Source organism: Mus pahari, chromosome 10 (genome assembly GCF_900095145.1).
Source record: "Mus pahari chromosome 10, PAHARI_EIJ_v1.1, whole genome shotgun sequence".
Lineage (NCBI taxonomy): Eukaryota > Metazoa > Chordata > Mammalia > Rodentia > Muridae > Mus > Mus pahari.
Window position 1 is genome coordinate 112,221,272 of NC_034599.1, and position 21,727 is coordinate 112,242,998.

The window sequence follows — 21,727 nt, forward strand, 5'->3', positions numbered from 1 at the left end:
AGGCTGGCCTCGAACTCAGAAATCCGCCTGTCTCTGCCTCCCAAGTGCTGGGATTAAAGGTATGCGCCACCACTGCCGGGCTATGAATATATATTTTTTTAAAGCACAATGTCATGCCTGTGACATGAACTGTTTTTCTCAATTCCCTATCAGGCCAGGGGCCAATCAATTATAGACTGCTGGATCTATCCCTCCCATAGAGTCCTTATTACATGTTACATGAAATGTGATGTCATCCCTTCTCACGAGAAGAGACAATAACCATACCCCACTTGGGCATGCTCCCTGCTTTGTGTTTGGCATAACACCCTACAGAAGAACATGTTACGTCAGAGTGTTTGTTGATCAACCACATGAACTGACTGTGTGGGAATGCACCTAAGCTAGGAATCTGGAGCCCAGTGAGGGACTGTCATCTTGGTGAATCCAGATCACAAATGTCCACAGGGACAGACAGTTAGGACGTGCAGGGTAGGTGTAAAGGGAATTGTAGGGGACAAATAATGAGTCCATGCCCACAGTGGAGTCTCAGCATCAAACTGGGCTCTGAGCTAGAGAGGAGTGCCGGGTTCTTCCAACCTTGCACCACAGCAGCTTAATTAATTCAGGCTAATTGAACACAAAATGGGAAATGTTTGGTTGAGGTGGCAGTGCCTATCACAGGTTTAGTAGGCCTTAAAGCCTACTTACTTCACTCCTCCCTCTGTGCTCGTCCTATTTTCAGGAACTCATTCTCATGCAACCTATATTCACTGTGCTCAAAAACAAGTAAATATATAAACCTACTTCAAAGCTGGGCATGGTGGCAGATTCTTGTAATCCCAGAATTTGAGAAGTGGAAGCAAGAGAGCAAGGTCACCCTCAGCTGTATTGGCGAATGCACCGTCAGCCTGGCCGCCATGAGACCATCTCAGTAGATAATAAATCAAACCTCGTTATGATGCTTCTTGTGGCATCATTCCCAAGGCCTCTGCTTCTGTTCCTGCCCCCAGATTCCTGTCTTGAGTTCCTGTATTGGCTTCCCTCCGTGATAAGTAACTCCGTAAGACAAGTAAACCATCTCTTCTCCAAGTTGATTTAAATCACAGCAGCATATAGAAAGTTCCGGGACAGGATGGGCTGGGATGATTGAGACATACACATCGTGTGTGTGTGTGTGTGTGTGTGTGTGTGTAACTGAAGTAGATATTTCACCATTCTCCAGATAAACAATTTTAAAAGAGATAATATTACATGCTTGCCAAAATGAAAGACAACAGAAACTCTCATCCTTGACTAATTGGAATGTGAATTTGGAAAACAGTTTGATTATCTTGGCAAAGTCAAAACCATGCTTCTGCTCCAAACCCCAAACCCCATTGTACATCTACAGCCAAGATAAACTCTTTTGCATCTATTTTAAGCAACATATCCAAGAATACCTACAGCAACATTGAAAAGAATGGGGAAGTAAGGAAACCGCACTAGTAAAATGTGAAACTATTAAGATAATTGGTACTGTATAGCAGCAGAAATATACCACAGCCATGTGAAAATAGCTTAAAGGACTCTCAAAGAAGGTAGAAACAAAGTACGAGCACCATCAGACAGACAGACAGACAGAGGATCCCAGGCATGGTGGCACAGCCCTTGTCTCGGTGTTTCTGTTGCTGGGACAAAGCACCATAACCGAAAAACAAGTTGGAGAGGGGAGGGTTGATTTGGCTTACACTTCCACAGCACTGTTCACCACTGAAAGAAGTCATGGCAGGATCCTGGAGGCAGGAACTGATGCAGAGGCCATAGAGGGATGCTGTTCACTGGCTTGCTTCCCCAAACTTCCTGTCCTTGGCTCGGTCAGCCTGCTTCCTTATAGAACCCAGGACTACCAGTCCAGAGATGGCACCACCCACAATAGGCTGGGCCCTCCCCCACTGATCATTAATAGAAAAAAATGCCATACAGCTGGATCTTATGGAGGCATTTTCTCAACTAAGGTTCCTTGCTCTCTGTTGACTCTAGCTTGTGTCGAGTTGACACAAAATCAACTGGTACAGCCCTCTAATCCCTATAGTGGGGCAGGACAATCAGAAGTTCAAAGCTCGGGCTTGTGAGATGGCTCAGCAGGTAAGAGCACTGACTGCTCTTCCGAAGGTCCTAAGTTCGAATCCCAGCAACCACATGGTGGCTCACAACCATCTGTAAGGAGATCTGACTCCCTCTTCTGGAGTGTCTGAAGACAGCTACAGTGTACTTACATATAATAAATAAATAAATCTTAAAAAAAAAAGTTCAAAGCTCTTGGCTACTCAGCAAGTTCGAGGCTTGACTTATACAAGAAACTCTTAGATAAAATAAAACAAAATGGGAAGGTCCCTGAGATCCTTGGGGGCCCGCCTTCTAGGTCCCTGACATCCTTGGGGGCCTTCCTTCTAGGTCCTATGGTCCATGGGGCCCTTTCCTCTAGTCCTTATCTAGCACCTTCTCTCATCAGAGCCTTCATATTTTCTCATACCTCAGTAGGGAGTTGCAAGGGGATCTCCCATAAACTCTTCAGACTCACTTCAAGGCTCAACCCCATGACTTCACCTCATAAAAACAACTGCCCTTCAGATTAAGCCAACTCTTCCAGATTACTCCTTATCAGAATATCTCACTCATTTCCTTAAATCTATCCTTTCATTCCTTTTTCTTAAGACTCATTTACTTTATTTTATATATATGAGTACTTGAAGCCTGCGTGTATGTCCGTGCACCATGTGTATGGCCCTTGAGGCCATGAGAGAGCATTGAGTTCCCTGGAACTGGAGTTATGGATGGTTGGGCCCCTACGTGTATGCTGGAAATCAAACCTGGATCCTCCAGAGGAACAATGGTGCTCAGACCACTAAGCCATCTCTCCAGCCCCCTTTTTTCATTGCTTCTGACTAAATGTCCACCTCTTTAACCAGAAAGAAATCTGTGTTGTGATGCCACCATGGTCCCTTTCCCTGGCACTATGATCTCTTTATAAACAGACCTAACAGCAAATACTAGCACATCTGAGAATGAGGCCAACTGATGTCTCCAGGTGGAGTCATCTCCTGATGCCTGAGAGTCTTCCCAAGAAATGCCACTGGATAAGCATTTATGTGGGACACTGTGAACAATCCATCTACAGACCTCACCCCCCCGCCCCCACCCTCCTTGTCATTGGTCTTTGAGTCAGTCCTTTCTGAATCCCTGACCAGCTAATATACCCATTGATCATTACCCATGAGTAAATCAGATCGGGACTGTGGGACATAAAACCATGTCAGGAAGTTTGATAAGGGAGACTCAATGGGCACACACCCAAGGCTCAGGCGACTCCCAGCTCTCTGACAGATTCCTGGCTTAAGACACGCTGAGTGTCCGGGTCTCAACATGCTCTATCTTACCAAACTTCCTGGCACGATTTTCCATCCCACCCTGGCTCTCCATCTGCAGCAATGCTGTTCCACCAGAGCCAGACTTCCACAACTGGCTGCTCAAGCCACTCCAGAGGAGGCTGCCGACGAGAGTTGTAAGATTCCTCTCTGAGTGAAACCTGTGCTTTCTTTTCCTCCAGTAACTGGTGAAGCATGTTCCTTTCAAGGCACGGGTGGAGACATAGGCGGTGGGATTGTGGGTAAGAAGAGTTCCTTGTGCCTTTGGATAAGCTCAGAACATAACACTTCCATTGCACAATGGGAGCTTGAGGTGCCAGTCCAACTTGATGGATCCTTGTAGCAGGTAGCTCCTGGAACTGGTGCTCAGATAGTCTGGCTTGCTCACCACCCATACCCCTGGTGTGAGCTTTCCTTTCTTTGATGATGCTGTGGATGGCCAGGTTGTCACTTTCCAACAGAACATGTGTGATCAACTCCATTCCAGAATCCCATCTTCAGGCCATTCCCTATACCAATGACTGCTGCATCGGGTACCAGTGAGAAATAAATGGCAGCATCAAAGTGGATAACTTGAGAAAAGTTTGGCAAGGGAGCTGTTTGCCAAGGATAGGCAGGACAAAGGAAGACTGAGGGACAAGTCGAGAATGAGTGGAACCCCTCCAAACTGGATGATCCGGAGAAACCCCAAGTGATCCCAGGATGAGGTCTTCTAGAAGCAGAGGGATGGGTGTGGAGAAGCACCTGAAGTGTGGCCTTTGAGCATACTTAAAGAGCAGTCATCAGTAGTCCCTTGACAGGAGAGGCAACAGTTCTGTAAATACCTCTGCCTTCTCCTCCTACATTTAAATCTGCAGGTGCTGGCCCATCAGCAAACTCAGGGACCCACAGTCCTCCAAGGTCCGCCAGGATCTTGAGGCTTAGAGCCCAATAGAAGAGGAAGAGATACAGAGAAAACGCATGATTTGCACACTACCTAGACTTATTTACACAGAGCACCTGCTGGTGTACATGTCTGAAAACTCAAGCAGCGAGGCTTGACACAGGGCTCCCAAGTGCTGCCACCAGCTCCCCTCCAGTTTACACGTCTGTGCTCCCAGTCCCCAGAACTCAACCTTCTGTGCTCAGCATCCTGAAATTTTTCAGAGGCTTCACTGAATCTGGTTAGGGCATATGACTTGGCCAAGTCATGTACTCAGACCATAGGAGCTAGTGCTGAGGGAAATCATAATACACAGCCTGAAGAAGAATGTTGATGCTGAGCCGGGCGTGGTGGCACATGCCTTTAATCCCAGCACTCGGGAGGCAGAGGCAGGCGGATTTCTGAGTTCGAGGCCAGCCTGGTCTACAGAGTGAGTTCCAGGACAGCCAGGGCTACACAGAGAAACCCTGTCTCGAAAAAAACAAAAAACAAAACAAAACCAAAGAATGTTGACCCCGATGTATGGGTCAGAGCTTCTCAACCTGGAATCTCTGAGACACCTACTGCATAACTTAATGTTCTCAGTGTGGTGGTTTGGAAGTCAGTATTCTGCTATCAACCTTTAGATGAAGATGTGGAATTCTCAACACCTCCTGCACCATGCCTACCATGCCTACCTGGATGCTGCCATGCTCCCACCTTGATGATAATGGGCTGAATCTCTGAACCTATAAGCCTGCCCCAATTAAATGTTATCCTTATAAGAGTTGCCTTGATCATGGTGTCTATTCACAGCAATAAAGCCCTAAGATACTCAGAGATGTGATTTAAAAAAAAATCTGTGAAGAAAAAAAAAGCAACTTGAAAAAAAAAATCCCTTCTCTATTCAGCCATGCTGATAACTGAGAATGAGCATAGAACCTCACCCTCAGAATGCTGGTCAGATGTTGGGGACAGCATACCATGACAGGGACTGCCCACAGCAGGCCGGGATGGAGACATCTCAGAAGTCCGAGACAGCTCCTTGTAAAAAAAAGAATAGTGTCTGGGACCCTGGGAAGCAGGAGACACATTTCTCCAGGAGACCTGCCATCTGAAATGAGGGTCTGCCTGCAGTAGGCCAGGATGGAGACCTCTCAGTAGCCCACAGCAGCTCTTTGTAAAACAAAACAAACAAACAAACAAACAAACAAAACATTTGTTCCCAGCCGGGCATGGTGGCACACGCCTTTAATCCCAGCACTCGGGAGGCAGAGGCAGGTGGATTTCTGAGTTCGAGGCCAGCCTGGTCTACAGAGTGAATTCCATGATAGCCAGGGCTACACAGAGAAACCCTGTCTCGAAAACAAACAAACAAATCAAACAAACAAAAAAACCCAGTTGTTCCCAATTCTCTTAACCTTAGCCCTGGACAATGGCTGTATAGATTTCATTTGTGTGTGACTGCTTTTCAGTTGGCCCTGGTGTGCATAATTATTCTATTATATTTGACTTTCCTATTTCTTTCTCCTTCTGCTCTGGTGAATTCTGTGAAACTAGATGTTCCTTGATGAAATGATTCTTAAACAATTAAAAATTTAGGCACAGGGGCACAGCACAACACAGCACACACAGCACAGCACAGTCCTAATGGCCCAGGTGCATGCTATGTGCTCTCATCTCGGAAACAATATAATAACTGCACAATGGTAGTTCCAGGTTAATGCTTGACTTGCAAAGAAAGTTTGAAGAAATTATTAGAAAGTGAAATAGAACCAACATTGGGACCCGGTCTTAGTCAGGGATTCTATTCCTGCACAAACATTGTGACCAAGAAGCAAGTTGGGGAGGAAAGGGTTTATTCAGCTTACACTTCCATACTGCTGTTCATCACCAAGGAAGTCAGGACTGAACTCAAGCAGGTCAGGAAGTAGGAGCTGATGCAGAGGCCATGGAGGGATGTTACTTACTGGCTTGCTTCCCCTGGGTTGCTCAGCCTGCTCTATTATAGAACCAAGACTACCAGCCCAGAGATGGCACCACTCACAAGGGGACCTCCCCCCTTGATCACTAATTGAGAAAATGCCTTACAGCTGGATCTCGTGTAGGCATTTCCCCAACTGAAGCTCCTTTCTCTGTGATAACTCCAGCCTATGTCAAGTTGACACAAAACTAGCCAGTACAGACCCTGAGAAAGGAAAAAGCTATTGAAGTTATGAAATAAGTTTTGTACAACATTTAAGAGTGATTCCTGGATAAGAAATTATAGAATACATAAAATTATATACTAGTAATATTGAGTCAAAACACTGGGACTCTTAGGAAGCGTCACCGTGTGCCATGTACAGAAGTAGAAAGCTCTCGGAACTACTGAGTTAGGGTTAACTTGATTCGTTCTGGTCACTGCTGGGCAGCTTTGCCCATGTCATTTATCATTAGCGCTTCACAAGAAAATGCAAGTAGCTGACATCAGAGCTCTGAGTTCTGAAGTATAATAAGATAAAGTTTGCAATCATTATTATTTTGTCCAAAGGCCTGGGAATAGGAGAAGCTTGAAACTTTGGGGAACAATTGTAATTCTTGATTCTTTGTGGGATGTGGAATGGTCTGGTTTTTTTTTTTTTAATTTGATTTGGCAATGATTACACAATGTCTTTTGTTGTTGTTGTTGTTGTTGTTGTTGTTGTTGTTTTCGAGACAGGGTTTCTCTGTGTAGCCTTGGCTGTCCTGGAACTCACTCTGTAGCCCAGGCTGGCCTCGAACTCAGAAATCCACCTGCCTCTGCCTCCCGAGAGCTGGGATTAAAGGCGTGCGCCACCACGCCCAGCTCCACAACGTCCTTTTTTATACCTGCTTTTTGGAGTAACAGTAAAAGACTGGGGCAAGTTAAAGGCGAGAGAGCAAGTGGAGGCAGTGAGGTGTGCATGAGGTGTGCGTGAGGTGAGTGGAGAGAATGTGAGAGAGGGTGTGAGAGAGGATGTGTGTGTGTGTGTGTGTGTGTGTGTGAGAGAGAGAGAGAGAGAGAGAGAGAGGGTGAAAGGGGAACTCACAGAGGTACATAGGAGTTCGGGGGGGAGTCCGAGAAAAGAAAAACACATAGGAGAAAAGCAGAGTGTGCAAGAGAATGCAGAGCGTGTGCAGCCTCTAGCTGTGTGCTTGTGTGTGTGTGTGTGAGAGAGAGAGGGGGGGGAGCAGGAGAAAAGCAGAGTGTTCAAGAGAATGCAGAGTGTGTGCAGCCTCAAGCTGTGTGTGTGTGTGTGTGTGTGTGTGTGAGAGAGAGAGAGAGAGAGACAGAGAGAGAGACAGAGAGAGACAGAGAGAGACAGAGAGACAGAGAGACAGAGAGACAGAGAGAGAGAGCAGCTTTAAGCCTTGAAAACTCGCCTGTCAGTTTGACCCCAAAAGTTGTCTGTGTCTGTTTACTCTGCGCCTTCCAGATATCCCTGCTTCCAGTTGAGGACTCCAATCCTGTGTCGAGGCTGGACCCCGTCACCAAAGGACTCTCAGGTACTGGAATTCTGGGCTGGAAAGTTGGCTCAGTGGCTAAGAGCACTTGTTGCTCTCGGAGAGGACCCACATTCAGTTTCCAGCACCCTCAACCTTTGGTGGCTGATGACCATTTATTTATAACTCAAGTTCCAAGGAATTCAACACCCTCTTCTGACCTCTGTGAACGCCAGGCACGCATGTGGTACACATACACATGCAAACATGCAGGCTAAACTCTCACATACACAAACTAAAAAATCTTGTAAGAGATTAAAAAGCACAGGCATCCTGATAAATGATCTTCCCAGTGCCTCCTCCCGACAAAGAGAGGCCTCATATCTAACAGGGGAGGTGACGTTGAGCTATTGGCTCAAGGGTTTCAAAGTATGTCAGTCTAGTGGGAACCATCTACAAGTAGCAACTGGGCGCTTGAAATGTGGCTGCCTCAAAACCGAGATGTGCTGCAAGCCTGGCTATGTGAGAACAAGGCCAGTAGGGTGTGATTCAAGGAAAGAGGAAGCGTGTGGACCAGGGAGTCACGGACAGCTCACCACCACTTCCGTTCTCATCCTCCTTCAAGCAGCTTCCTGAAACAACCCTGCTTTTCCACCTGTCCAACCCACCTTTCAGGCAGCCACTCCTTTGCTCCTCCCAACATAGTTCAGTCTAGCACTCCCTGCTGCCCACACGGAAGCCAGGGTCCCGCTGCAGCCTGAGCGCTATGGCTGTGGTCATCTCTGCTGAGCCCCACAGATCTCATCTGCCTCTCAGTCAGATCTTTTTCCTTAGTACGGCTCCCAGCATAGGGTTTGCCCTGTCCCCTTCACCACCTCACAGAGCCCTGACTTCAGGACATGGACGATACATGCCTTTGGTCCAGCCAGCATACCTGCTGCCCAAGGCTCCACTACCTGGTTCCTGGGTGGTTCTGACTTTCCTGCATTTGCATCTTGCTTCTTCTACTTCAGTCTAGTTTTCTTTGGATCAGAGCATGATTCGCTTTTATATTCTGCCTTGGCCTGGCCCCATGGAACAAACAGATCCTCAAAAAAGCAAGTTTCTGAAATGCAGTGGTGGTTGGAAATACACGAACTTTCAGAGATGCAGAAACAAGTGTTCCTTTTAAAAATTAAAGTACTGCATGTGGTGACACATACATCTTTAATTCCAGCACTCAGGAGGCAGAGGTAGAGGCAGGTGGATCTCTGTGAGTTTGAAGCCAATGTGCTCTACATAGAAAGTTCTTGGACAGCCAGACTTACATAGAGAGAACTTATCTCAAAAACAAAACAAAACAAAACAAAACAATTTTTAAAACCTTTTTTTTTTTAACAGAATGCCCTGTTCCCTAAACTGTAGGGCTCAAACAGTCCTCCTGCCTCAGTCTCACAGGTAGCTAGAACCAGAGGCACACCACCTTACCCGGCTTAACTGTCTTCCTTGAGATAATTACAGATCCTGAAGAAGTTGGGAAGATGATCTGAGTTCTCACACTCCTCACACAATCTCCTCCAATCTGAAGACTACAAATGTAACATTGGCATTGTGTGTATAGCACTTGGTCATCCAATGGCTGGATATGTGTGACTCCATAATCAAGGGACAGATGGTGGTCTGAGAATACAGCTCAGACGACACACTTTGCCTAACATGGACCCTGGGTTCAATCCCTGACACTGCACACCAGAGCCAGGACATAGTTTGAGCTAAGAAGGTCTCGGGCTGCTGGGTGGGAGCAGGTTTCTGGAGCTGATGATGATGCCTTTGGCTCCATCTGGTCCCTGCGGAAGCCTGAGCCCGTGAGGCTGAGGCTCAGCCATCTGGAAGCCCTAGGGACACCACATTATAGAGCACTTTCTCTTATACTAGATACTCATAGCCCACCTCTCTGCTTCCAAACACCTTAACACACATACAGTCAGTCACAAGTACACTTTCTCAAAATAGAATACTTTTTATTATAAATTCACACACAGAAGTACAAAGTACAAACACGAGCCCTTCTTTCTCTATTGACATTCCCATGAAACCTCTAAAACAGGTGTAGGAGACACGTTCCCCAGGTTACTTTAAAATGCTCAATATCAAGCACTGAAATGCCCCCATGAGACTGTGCAAAGAGGCCTCCATTCTTCCCCCAGACACTGAGGGGAGACCCATTTTCTTGGGGACTCAGGACCCTGGGGGTATGCCCTGAGAGGGACCATGACATTGACTCTATGATAGAGAACTTGAGAGGAATATGCAAACTTCACTGCTGGGGAGAAAACAGCTGAGCCTGCAGCTGGCTTGTGGGGCGAAGCCAAACAGCTTCTCCTTTTTTATCTTCAGTTTGCTAAGGGCCCAAATGCTATCACGTTTGGGGCCTTTCTAGACTTTGCTTTCAACAGGTGGAGAAAAGAGAGGAGAAATCAACAGTGCCCCCATATTTTTCTTCTTTTCTGGGGGCAGGGGTTGGGGTGGGGGAGGTAGGCTCTCATATAGCCCAGGCTGACCTTAAACTAGGTGTGTAGGCAAGGATAACCTTGAACTCCTGATTCTCCTGCCTCTACCTCCCAAATGCTGAAACTATAGGCCTGTGCCACTACCTGTAGCAAAAGCACCCCATTTTTGTCCAGGGAGGTGGCCAGGCCCCCTTGATGGTAGAACTCTTTCACTCAACTATTCTTAAGAGCTGTCCGAAAGGAAACACATGTATGCAGATGCCTGTGTGTGCAAGGAGGCATGTGTGTACTGAGGTGCGTGCACAGGCATGGGTGGCTGGGAGGAAAGGCAGTCCCAGTTGCTCAGGCCAGTCATCATTGAACACGGGCTGAGCCCGTGGGGAGTCAAAGATGCATCAGAGAGTCCGGCTCCGAGACAGGCTCACCTTCCCCTCTGCCCTGTGGGAGGAGGAAAGGGAGTTTAAGGTTGGCAGGTAGAAGCAGCTGTCCTGGCAAGCCTGTGGTCAGTGTGTGCTCCTTCAGTGCCCCTTCAGCCCACACTGGGTCTCCTAGGATAGCCAGATGAGTGCTTCGCCATCTCCATGCCTGATCTCCATATCCTGTTTCTCAGGAGGTGACCCTGAGGCCAAAGATGACTGAGATGTAGCTCAACCAGTCCTCCACCTAGACTCATAAAGCCCTGATAAACACTGTGCTGGCTGGCAACTGGGCAAGTAATAATGTCACTTGCAGTCACTGGTTCCGTAAGGACTTGAGAGATGACATCTGGCTACTGCAGATGTCTAGGGATAGACGGACCACAAGCTCCCCTCTACAGTGTCAGAGGAGACAAGCAGAAGAACACAGACAGACTGACATACCTAGGACTCCCAGGATCATCTTCAGGGCAGGGACAAAGCCTTGGCAAGGCGGGTCCAGAACCAGGACTTGGTGCAAGGGTTGGTATAGTCACATATAGTGATGAACCGCAGGATACTGGGAAAGTCCTTCTTCATCGCCTTGTATTTAATAGGAATCAGTCGCTTCTGTTGGACGCCTGAAAGCCAAAGGGCATGGTATTAGGACCACATGGGGCCCTATGGTGAGACAGGCTCAGTCCCTAAAGCACGGGCTAACACCAGCTCTCCACCAACCAGGTATCCACGATACATATCTACTACATAAAGAAGTACACAGGTACATCCTCAGAGATCTGTAGTGCTTTGGTTTCGCATTCCTGGACTATCATCTTAAGACAATACCTCCATTCTCTCTTTGACCAAAGCAGGCCTAAGCTTACCTGGAGACAGGCTGAGTGCAAACTTGGTCTGGAAGTCACATTCCTTGCTTTGTAGATAATCATCAGAAACAACCACTACCATGCGGCGACACCTGAGGGAGAGTGGCACTGTGGTGACTTCCTTCAGAGGATGGTGTCAGGCTGGACAGAGTCCAGCTAGCAGGAGAGTCCTAGCATCTGGACCTCTGGGTTTCATGCATCCACCCACCTACCCTCTTAGATGTTTAACCAACCTTTTCTCAATTAGCTCACTGGCAATGGACCAGACACAGGTGCCCGGCAGGACGTCACGATCGGACACGCACAACTTAAGCCGATAGTCTGTCTGTTCTAGTTGCCGGATCATCTCCTGCACAAACTCGATATCATTGGGGCAGTAGCAGATAAAGGCATCGAAAAGCTCTGGTGTTTGTCCTGAGGACAGGGGACAAGGGAAACAAATCAGCCTTCCGAGGAAGGCTGGAAGGAGCCCAACCTAGAGTCGTCTATCAAGGAAACCTGGGCCTGTATCCATCCCAAAGCGATGTCATATACACGCCCTCCCCACCAGTGAAAAGATGACCTCCTTCCAGATGAAATCCCAGTTAACTATGATGGAGGCATGCCATTAAAGTCTCACTGGGACACGGCTGCTATGATTCCCATTTCTCAGATGGGGAAACCAAGGCTCAGAGTGAGTGGCTTGCCCAAGGTCCCAGGTCCATGCCCTCTGCAGGTCACATGTTTGAGGCTGTGGCCCACCTATTCTACCCAGGGAATCAGCCCTGGGCCCTTACCCAGGGGGTCATCAAGGGTGGTGATGCCTCCCAGTTCCTTTGTTTGTGGGATACTGCTTTCCACTCTGGCCACCTGTAAGGGCTTCTCGGACTCCTGGCTCTGCTGCTTCTCTAAGTATTTCTGGCAGTCCTCCTCTGTGGAGAAGAGACAGGGTGTAGAGGCTCCCTCCCCCTATCCCCGGACTCCCGTGCCCCAGGCTGCTGCTGTACACACACTCAAAATCCTGAATTTGTTTCAAGGGCCTACTTGGGCTGAGCCTTCCCCAGCCCCTGGTACCATGGATGGCTCTACAAACTAACACTCCCTTTCGGGCTCTCCCAAAATGGGCATCTGAGAGGACTCCAAAGTCAGTCTGCTTCTCTGAGCCTTCATCCCGCCTTCCCTTTCTAAGGCTCTAGAGAATGGAGCCAAACTAGGCATCTTGCAGGTTGCAGAGCAATCGGAGCAGAGGATTGAATGTCAGAAGGGCTCAGGCACCCAGTTAGAGCTCAGTGAGGATGGTGACCCCCATCTAGCAAGGTGTACCTCACTGTGGGCGGGGCGGGGGGGGCGTTGTGCTGAGCGCCAGTGAGTGATGGAAGGGGCTTTTTAGTCCCTCGCTTGTCCTGTTGATCCCGACACAACTGAGATACTGCGAAAGGAGCAGATCTTAACTCTTGGTACAACTGAAGGTCTTTGCCTAGCCTCTTTCCATCTTTTCTCAGGGTTTTTGACCCCTCTCCCAATCCCTACGCCGATCTGCATATTGACAGACAGAAAATTCGACTGTCATTCTCTCCCTCCCTAGCACACCCCAGAAAAATGAACAAGATTAATATGCCAAGGCTAGCCTCGTCGACCCTTGGCACAAAGCCAGAAAGCATGTTTCCTCACCGATGCGGGACTTCAGCTCCTTCAGTATATCCTCACGGTCTAACAAGGCCAGCAACTCTAGCAGCCTGCCGACCGACGCGCTAGAGCGCCCCTGCCAGGCATCCAACAAACTGCGAGTGGGGTCGGGGTGCGTCTCCAGCTCTCGGATCTCCAAGTACTCGAAGCCCATCTCCTCCGCCAGCAAGGTCCAGTCGGCCGCCACGGGAGTCCGAGGGTTCAAGAACAGCGATAGGCGGCGCCTCACTCCCACGTTAAGCGCGACCAAGGGTATGGAGAACATGAGGGAGTCCAGGGACACGGATCCCACGCGGGGGCCTCCCGCAGACATGGCAGGCAACCCTGGGCCCCCGGTGCCGTCCAGTAAGCTCGCCTGTGGAGTTTCCTACTTCCCTTAAGTCTCCTGCCAGCCCCTCCTTCTTTCGCTTTCCGAGAAGCTCCGCCCTTTGCTAGAATCTAGGCTCAGCCTAAAAGTCAACCCACTTGTGTTTCTAACGTTTGCTCACCTCCCCTCGAAGGTGTGAGAATTTATAAAAACCGCCTCTGGCACCTGCCTTGGCCCACCACCTAGGCGATCTGATAGTGGTGGTTATGCATGATTAGCTCAATCAGCCTTGTTTAGGACTTGAAGGAGTTACAGCCCTTCTGTGCAGTAATTTATATTCTGGTAATAGGGAGGGAAGAGACAGACTGGCTTCGGAAGTAGTAACCCGAAGGCTCAGTCTACCTTTAGCTATCTGATGTCACTTGTGACTGCTTTTTAAAGGGGGAAGCCCGCGACCTTGCCCGTAAATTGGCATTTGGGGTACCCTGTCCTTTGTTATCTGAGACTAACAGCACTACCTTCCCGGGGTCTGCAAAAAACACGCGGACCTATCACCTTACTCCTTAACGTAGGGTCTAGACCCAAGGAAGATTTTTTTTCGTTAATTCACTCGGTTAATCTACATAGGTGTCAATCTCCAATACTGGGTCTCCACCCCCCACCCCACCCCTACCCCCGGGTTTAGTAGAATTCCTAGGGGAAGGTGGGCACTAATGGCATTATCCCAAACAAACGTAGAACAACAGGCTTAAGACTTGTGGGACACAAGTTATAGTTAGAACCTGCCTGCCTTTCAGCACCTTAATCGGATCTCCACACCAGCCGGGAACCCAAAATTACTTTGTTTTCTGAGAGAGCTTCTGTGACAGCCAACCCGGTTGGGGCTGAACTAGGTGCCTCAACATTTTCTAGGTGCTCGGTTCTGGGTTTTGGAACCCGGGTCTGAGTACAGCAAATTTTGATGGGAGACAAGGGTCTTCCCGGGCTAGCCCAGCAAAGAGAGAAGCCATGGGTCGGGCTCCGTCTTCCACGCGGCTGCGCGCTGAGCTCAAGGGGAGGGACTCCCTTGAGGCTGAGTTCATTTTAGGAAACCAGAAGTTTGGGGAGCCTCCTTTCCGAGTGTCTACAAAATGTTGTGCAAACCTAAAGTTTCCAGTCGGCCTTTCAAGGAGGATTAAGAGAGTGCATTATGATTGGCTTCCGTAGGATTGGCGGGCGGGGCTTTGAGTGGAGAGAGAGTCTTAGTACGGGCATTGGGCGGGGCTCTGGGGCAGGGGTGAGTGGGCGGCCCTTAATCAGACTCCCCTTAATCTAATTGGTTGTACCTAGGAGTGGGCAGGCCCTCTAAAGACCCCATCCTACCTCTCGCTGTATCTTTCTATCCGGGTTGTGATCCACTTTCAGGCCTCGCGAGGTAGAGGGCTGTCCTGCGCCTGCGCCGGCGCCTGCGCCTGCCATCATTCCTGTTCGTAAAGCTCTGCACCCAGAGGCTAAGCGAGTATTTAGGACCCACCTCCGAGATGCATCGGCTGCAGGTAGTGCTAGGCCACCTGGCCGGCCGACCCGAGTCGAGCTCGGCGCTGCAAGCTGCGCCCTGCTCCGCTGGCTTCCCGCAGGCCTCGGCCTCCGACGTGGTGGTGGTGCACGGACGGCGCACCCCTATCGGCCGCGCCAGCCGTGGCGGCTTCAAGGTGAGGCCCCTCGGGCGGGCGAGGGGAGCAGAAGGCGGCCAGCGCGGATGGGATCCTGCCGTCGGGGGTTCGGTGACCGCAGAGTCCCCGGGCGGGGATGCAGGAGTTGGGCTCATCGCTGCTGCGCCTCACCCTGCAGGACACCACCCCCGACGAACTTCTGTCGGCCGTGTTGACCGCGGTTCTCCAGGACGTGAAGCTAAAGCCTGAGCAGCTAGGAGACATCTCCGTGGGTGAGCTTCCCTGCGGGTCCTGCACCGGCTCTTCGCCGCCCTCCTCCCCGAAGCCTCTCTTTCTCACCGAGAACCTGGGTTTCACCGAGCAAGACAACAGGCTCCACCGATTTAAGTGGGATGGTCAAAGGATCCTTTTACAGGGTTCGCCTAAGATCATCGGAAAACACAAATATCTACATTACGATACTTAACAGTAGCGGAATTACAGTTCTGAAGTAGCAATGAAAAATAACTTTATGGCTGGGGGACACCACAGAAGCCTAGATGTTCCTGGAGACTGCAAGAGGTGGGAAAACGCGGTTCTCCACCTACACGGACATCCTGTCCCGGGTTACAGGTGCAGATGGGTTCACCCCACCCTGCCCTAACCCCTGCTCTTTCCCTGAACAACATAGCGTAGGACACAGTTTTGTCCCGAGGTGCCAGCCTGTTCCTCGTCCCTGCAGTGACGCGGGGCTTGGAGGAGGACACTTGGGGAGGTGAGCAGTTGCAGACTCACTCTCGACCATGGCTCTGCACGGTGTGCCTTACCCTAGTGTCTCCTCTCCTGTTACCAGGCAAGCCCCCACCCCCAAGCCTGTGATTTAGAGGAGCATGCTTTGGCCCTCCAGCATTGGGCTGGTGGATGACAGGCTGTTGTGTAGCTGTCCCCCTATTTTCCAGACTCGGAACTTCTGTAGTTTCACATGAGCCTGGGAAAATCCTAAAGTGATCCGGAAGAAAGATCTGGAATGTCTCCTCTCTGGAACTCACAGCTGAACCCTAGTATGCAGAACACTGCTTGGTACTGAATAAGTTTTCTATCTACAGGCAATGTTCTTGAGCCAGGAGCCGGGGCTGTCATGGCACGCATCGCCCAATTTCTGAGGTAACCGTTTTCCCTCTGGTAGGGATTAACCAGTTTGTAGGTGACAGGTTATCAGATTGGATACTAGATATCCAGTCAGCCAGACCCAGCATTGCTCCTGCTTTGAAGGGTGTGTTATCCGGCCCAGAAGCAGGGACTGGAGCAAAGGTGACCAGATGTTTCCCAAAGCTGGCTTGTTGTTTACCCTTTGGAAGCATGGACTCTGTCCTCACATGTCAGATTAATAATCACATGACCACTTGGTCAGGGCCTTTTCTTCATTTCCTACTTGAGCCACCTGAGAACTCCAGGCTCAGAAGTTCTGACAAAGAAAAGTAGACATCTCCTTTGACCACAAAGAGACTGGCCACCAGCCCAAGAACGAGGTCTCGCGGGCAAGGCTTCCAGTTGTCTCTTCAGTTGCAAGTGGCTGCAGCGACGGGGTTTACCTAGTGGTTGCTGGCCTATGGTCAGGTCCTGGCTGCCTGCGTTGGGTTGTCCTGACCTGTGTGTGGGTAGGAAGACAACCCAAGTCCACAAATGAGGACTGTGATAGCCAAGGGTCACGGCCAGCCTGGCCGTTGCTGTTGGTCGAGTTTGTCACAGGGAGGGCAGCGGATGTGGCTGACAGGAAAGAGCTGGGGCTCCGTGAGGTCCTCCGGGGTTTCTAGGAGTTGTATATATCTACCATATTGGAGGCAAGGCCAGCTGTTATCCTCTGGTCTGTGCACTGCTATGGGCCATAATGGGACCCTGAAGACTCATGGGACCTACTTTCCATGAGACAGGGTCACGTCCAGGGCTGGCCACACATCCTGGGCTGACCGCCATCTCCCCTCTGTTTCAGCGGCATCCCAGAGACTGTACCTTTGTCTACGGTCAACAGACAGTGTTCATCGGGACTGCAGGCAGTGGCCAACATTGCTGGTAAGTGGTGACTGCTGTGTGTACCCTGCAGTGTACCCTGACCTTGGTCCTTGACCCTCGGGACCCTAGGCAGAGAGAGAGGAGGAGCACCTATGGCCACACCCCAAGCCTATTTGGGTGCTCCTGGGTCTCCTGTGAGGCATTATTTAGCACGCCCCAAGAACAGGGAGGGGTCAGGCCGTGCTGCTCTGGGGCAGGCCCACTGCGGCCAAGGATGGTTATGAAGTGCTTTTGTTGCAGGTGGCATCAGAAATGGGTCTTATGACATTGGCATGGCCTGTGGGTAAGATTGCCTTCCTGCCGGACCCTATTAACCAATGCAACAATCAAACTAATTTTTCTCTCCTCGGTTCTGAGGGGCTGTGATTCCGGGATTCTCCCTGACCACTAAGACAGCTGAATAGGGTGGGCTTCCAGAAATGTGTCTAGGAGTGGCCCAGGCACTGGGCTGCTCAGGACTGGGCCAGTCTCAGCACACGCAGGAAGGTGAATTGGTCTCTAAGGTACCCTGGGGAACTGCCTGGGTGGGACATACAGGCATGCATGTTGAGAAAGCACTGCGCCTGAGTGTGCCCCCAGGGTACTCGTGTGTCCTCTCTGCCTGTAGAGAAAGGAATATCAGTTTTGGTTCTCTAAACTCAGCGCATACAGACATATAGAGCAAAGCCCAGTGGCTCATGCCTGTCCATCCCAGCTAGTGAGACAAGAGGCTTTTAGGTTGGAAGCCATCGTAAAGCCAGGGACAGCTTTATTTATTTTTTATTTTGCATTTATTTTATGTATATGAGTACACTGTCACTCTCCTCAGACACACCAGAAGAGGGCATCAGATCCCATTAAAGATGGTTGTGAGCCACCATGTGGTTGCTGGGAATTGAACTCATGACCTCTGGAAGAGCAGCCAGTGCTCTTAACCACTGAGCCATCCCTCCAGCCCCAGCCCCAGGGACAGCTTTTATGATACAACTTTTACTCCTCAGCCAGTCTGGCAGGCGGGTACAGCTGTGTTCTGAGGGACAGACTGCTGGGTATCTGTTCACTGACACCACCTAGATTACAGTCCAGGGTGCTAGGATCTAGACTTGGGGTTGTCTGAAGCTGGAAAGACAGTTAAGGGAGGCCTTGGCAGGCTTCGGAGCTAGCGGTTGGTTCTGTAGAATAGTTTTTGACAGGGAGCATTGCTGGCCTATGGTCAGGTCCTGGCTGCCCGCACCAGGTTGTCCTCACCTGTGTGTGGGTAGGAAGACAACCCAAGCCCACAAATGAGGACCATGGTGGCCAAAGGTCACAGCCAGCCTGTTCATTGTGTTTGTCACAGTGAGGGCAGCGGATATGGCTGAAGGGAAAGAGCTGGGGCTCTGTGAGTTCCTTGGGGATTCTCGACGCAGTCAGCTTGAGTGCCCTCATGTTGGAAACAGCAGGTGTATCTATAGGATGCCCACATCACGACCGGACCATCCCCTAGTGAGGGCTACCTCTGGGGCCAGACTGCCTAGTTGTGGTCCAGTTTGGACACTTGAGGACACTCCCCTACCACTCAGACCTCACTCGCCTCATCAGTATAAAGGGACACCTACTTCAGCTCTGTGAAGGTTACGAGAGGATCAGATGGCACCGTGGGGTCTGTGTTGTGTGGTGACACCATTTGAGGGGCTCTTAGACTGTAAAAGAGTTCAAGCTAGTGTTAGAGGTAGAAAAAAACTTTCCGTTAAGGTCATCTGCTGTTGTCTGGAAGCTTTACCCCCAACCCATACACCCTTTCCGAGCCCTGGAATACCTGGTACCCGGACTTCCTCCTTGCCTGTGCCAGACAGGTCTCTCTTTGAGTGACATTAACTCTGTGATTGTTTTAAGGGAATTTCTCCTTTCTCCCTTTGACTTTGATATTCCTGAGAGCTTGGCCTAGCTCTGGGTGTTTGTCCCGGGCTGAGGGGTGGGTACCAGAAGACTGTGCCTAGGGACTGCCAGAGTTCTGCAGCAGCACTGGGAGTATGTCTGGTAAAGTGCTGGGTCCTAAGCTTGAGGGAAAGCAGGCTCAGCTGCTTTGTAACCTCCACCTGCCTCATGGGCCTTCTGCCCTCAGGCTTCCTAGAGAGCCTACCTCACTCCCCAAGGGCTCCCTTGATCTTCATTCCCAAGCACTCGCTAGATAGCTGGCTGTCCCTGGGGCTTCCTACTAGAGCCTAGAGCTCACTCCTCTTCCTCCTTCTTAGGGTGGAGTCCATGTCCCTGTCTGGGAGAGGGAACCCTGGGAATATCTCTTCCCGCCTGCTGGAGAGTGAGAAAGCCAGAGACTGCCTGATTCCTATGGGGTGAGTGTCACAGGCAGCTGTGTACGTGCCTGCTCACTGTTGTGCCTGTCCTTGACCAGACACCAGGATATTTTCTTCTCTGGCTGGCAGTACTTAGCTTCGTCTTCTTCCTCTGGCTTTCGAGTGCTCGATAGGTATGAGATTGATGTTGTCCTTGACTTCGCTTTCCTGAGGACCCTCCTCCCACCAAACATACGCGCGCGCACGCACACACACGCACACGCATACGCACACACACATACACATGCGCACGCACGCGCACATACACACGCACACGTGCGCACGCACACACACACACACACGTATACACATGCGCGCACGCACACACGCGCGCGCGCACACACACACATACACATGCGCACGCATGCGCGCACACACGCACACGCATGCGCACACACACGCACACGCATACGCACGCGCACACACACACATACACATGCGCACGCACACACTCCTCTCTGACTCCACAAATTTCCAAATGTAACTGTTCTTCACTACTGTGTCTGAGGTGCCATGTCTCAGGGAAGGCAGTGGGAGCAATCCCCAGAGCCTTGGGAGGCCCCAACAGTTGAGGACACGAGGACACGGGGAGCTTGGTTTCTTGGACTTGTAGGGGAGGTCTCAGGCCTATGAGATACCTTGTGGGAAGTCTCTCCAGTACTTTAGTTCTGCAGCCATGTCTGTGAGCTCTCCTCATTGTGTCCAAGGGCAAGGGATTCTGGGAGGCTCACCGTATGAGAACCCTAGCCTGACCTGTCTTTCTCTACACCCCGTGTGTTTCCAAGAGTAGCCTGGAAGCCACAGGAGAAACTGGGGCCAGATAGAGTCCCCAGCGTCCTCCTGCCCTTCTCTTATGGGCAGAGACGACTCACCAGGAGACAATTCCTTCTGTAGGTCCCACGTTCAGGCTTCTCTTCCCTCTTTGAGGTCTGTGGACATGGGCTCTCAGTATTTATGATGACCCAGGAATCCCTGGGGCATGGCTGGAAGCTCTCTCTCTGACGTGGATGCCCAGAGGTGCAAGCATAGTCCTTCAGCGTGGCCCTGGCCCTCAGGCCCGCAGACCCACGGCCTCTGCTTTCCCGTGTGTGCACTAGGATAACCTCGGAGAACGTGGCTGAGCGGTTTGGGGTCTCACGGCAGAAGCAGGATGCCTTTGCGCTGGCCTCCCAGCAGAAGTGAGTGCAGCGGGACGGGACGGGCTGAGGGTGGGGCTGCAGAGTGGACCTGGTAGAGTCTCGCCAAGGGACGGGTTTCACCTCTCTGGGAAGTAAGAGTGGCCGGCACTATGATGGGTGGGCAGATGCACGGGCTTCCCAAATTATGGGGTAGGTTGAGTTTGGGGAGGTGACCTCAGGCAAAGCTGAGCTGCCATCAGAGAAGTACCAAGCCTGAGATCTCTGGCCAGGATAGAAGTGCACGGTGTCTGGGACAGGTGGCCTCCTCAGGCAGGGCTCTTAGCAGAGACGCAAGGAGCATCTAGGAGCTGTTGTCTAGCTATTTGCACAACTTAGAGCAACATCAGAAATGAGACTGCTCCCTAAAAGGTGAAAGGAGAGGACTGCTTCCCCAAAGCTGACCTCTGACCTCTATGTACATGCTATGGGGGGTGGGGGGTGTATGCGCGCACACACACAAATTACATTTAATTTTAAAAGGGTTGTAAGGAGGGCCAACATATTCAAACTTCCTCCTCCCCTTTGAGGTGATCTAGCGAGCACCATGGGGTAGATGAAGGAGAGGCTAGGATTGTCCTCAGGCATCCTGTACCTACCATAAGGTAGGGTCCTGAGGAATTCCTTTCAATCAGAGCTCCTCAGGGGCCAGGTATTTTTCCAGACGCCAACCCCGGAAGTACCTGTTCTTCTGAGCTGGCCAAGGCTAGGGACAGGCAGGAATGGATCCCAAACATGCCTATGTCTTACGTCCATGGTGCTGGCAGGGCAGCAAGCGCCCAGAGCAGAGGATGCTTCCGTGCTGAGATTGTGCCTGTGACAACCACTGTCTTCGATGACAAGGGTGACAAGAAAACCATCACTGTGTCTCAGGATGAGGGTGTCCGCCCCAGCACCACCATGCAGGGCCTGACCAAGCTGAAACCAGCCTTCAAGGATGGAGGCTCTACCACGGCTGGTGAGTGCGGGCCAGGAATAGGGCCGATCGCGGTGGCCTGTCCCACTCTGAGATCTGGAGCTGACCAGGCCTCCTGGGAAGGTGATGGTGGGGGCTGGCTCTCCCTGGCT

General features: G+C 50.7%; 2 protein-coding genes across 2 annotated transcripts in view; one reads left to right on the top strand and one right to left on the bottom strand.

Moving 5' to 3' along the window:
- Positions 1 to 9,705: 9,705 nt before the first annotated feature.
- Myd88 (MYD88 innate immune signal transduction adaptor) lies at positions 9,706 to 13,698 on the bottom strand. Its single transcript, XM_021207111.2, has 6 exons — positions 13,150 to 13,698; positions 12,276 to 12,410; positions 11,733 to 11,913; positions 11,500 to 11,591; positions 11,081 to 11,256; positions 9,706 to 10,658 (listed from the first exon to the last, which is right to left on the bottom strand). The coding sequence occupies exons 1-5, from the start codon at positions 13,475 to 13,477 to the stop codon at positions 11,102 to 11,104; spliced, it is 891 nt and encodes a 296-aa protein (XP_021062770.1). The 5' UTR covers positions 13,478 to 13,698; the 3' UTR covers positions 9,706 to 10,658; positions 11,081 to 11,101.
- A 1,197-nt stretch (positions 13,699 to 14,895) lies between these two features.
- Positions 14,896 to 21,727, top strand: part of LOC110328451 (3-ketoacyl-CoA thiolase A, peroxisomal-like) — an 8,237-nt gene continuing 1,405 nt past the window's right edge. Inside the window, exons 1-8 of the mRNA XM_029543593.1 lie at positions 14,896 to 15,162; positions 15,302 to 15,395; positions 16,209 to 16,266; positions 17,093 to 17,172; positions 17,413 to 17,455; positions 19,386 to 19,484; positions 20,582 to 20,662; positions 21,427 to 21,649. Coding sequence (XP_029399453.1) covers positions 14,992 to 15,162; positions 15,302 to 15,395; positions 16,209 to 16,266; positions 17,093 to 17,172; positions 17,413 to 17,455; positions 19,386 to 19,484; positions 20,582 to 20,662; positions 21,427 to 21,649 — 849 coding nt within the window. The 5' untranslated portion in view covers positions 14,896 to 14,991. The remainder of the gene's footprint in view (positions 15,163 to 15,301; positions 15,396 to 16,208; positions 16,267 to 17,092; positions 17,173 to 17,412; positions 17,456 to 19,385; positions 19,485 to 20,581; positions 20,663 to 21,426; positions 21,650 to 21,727) is intronic.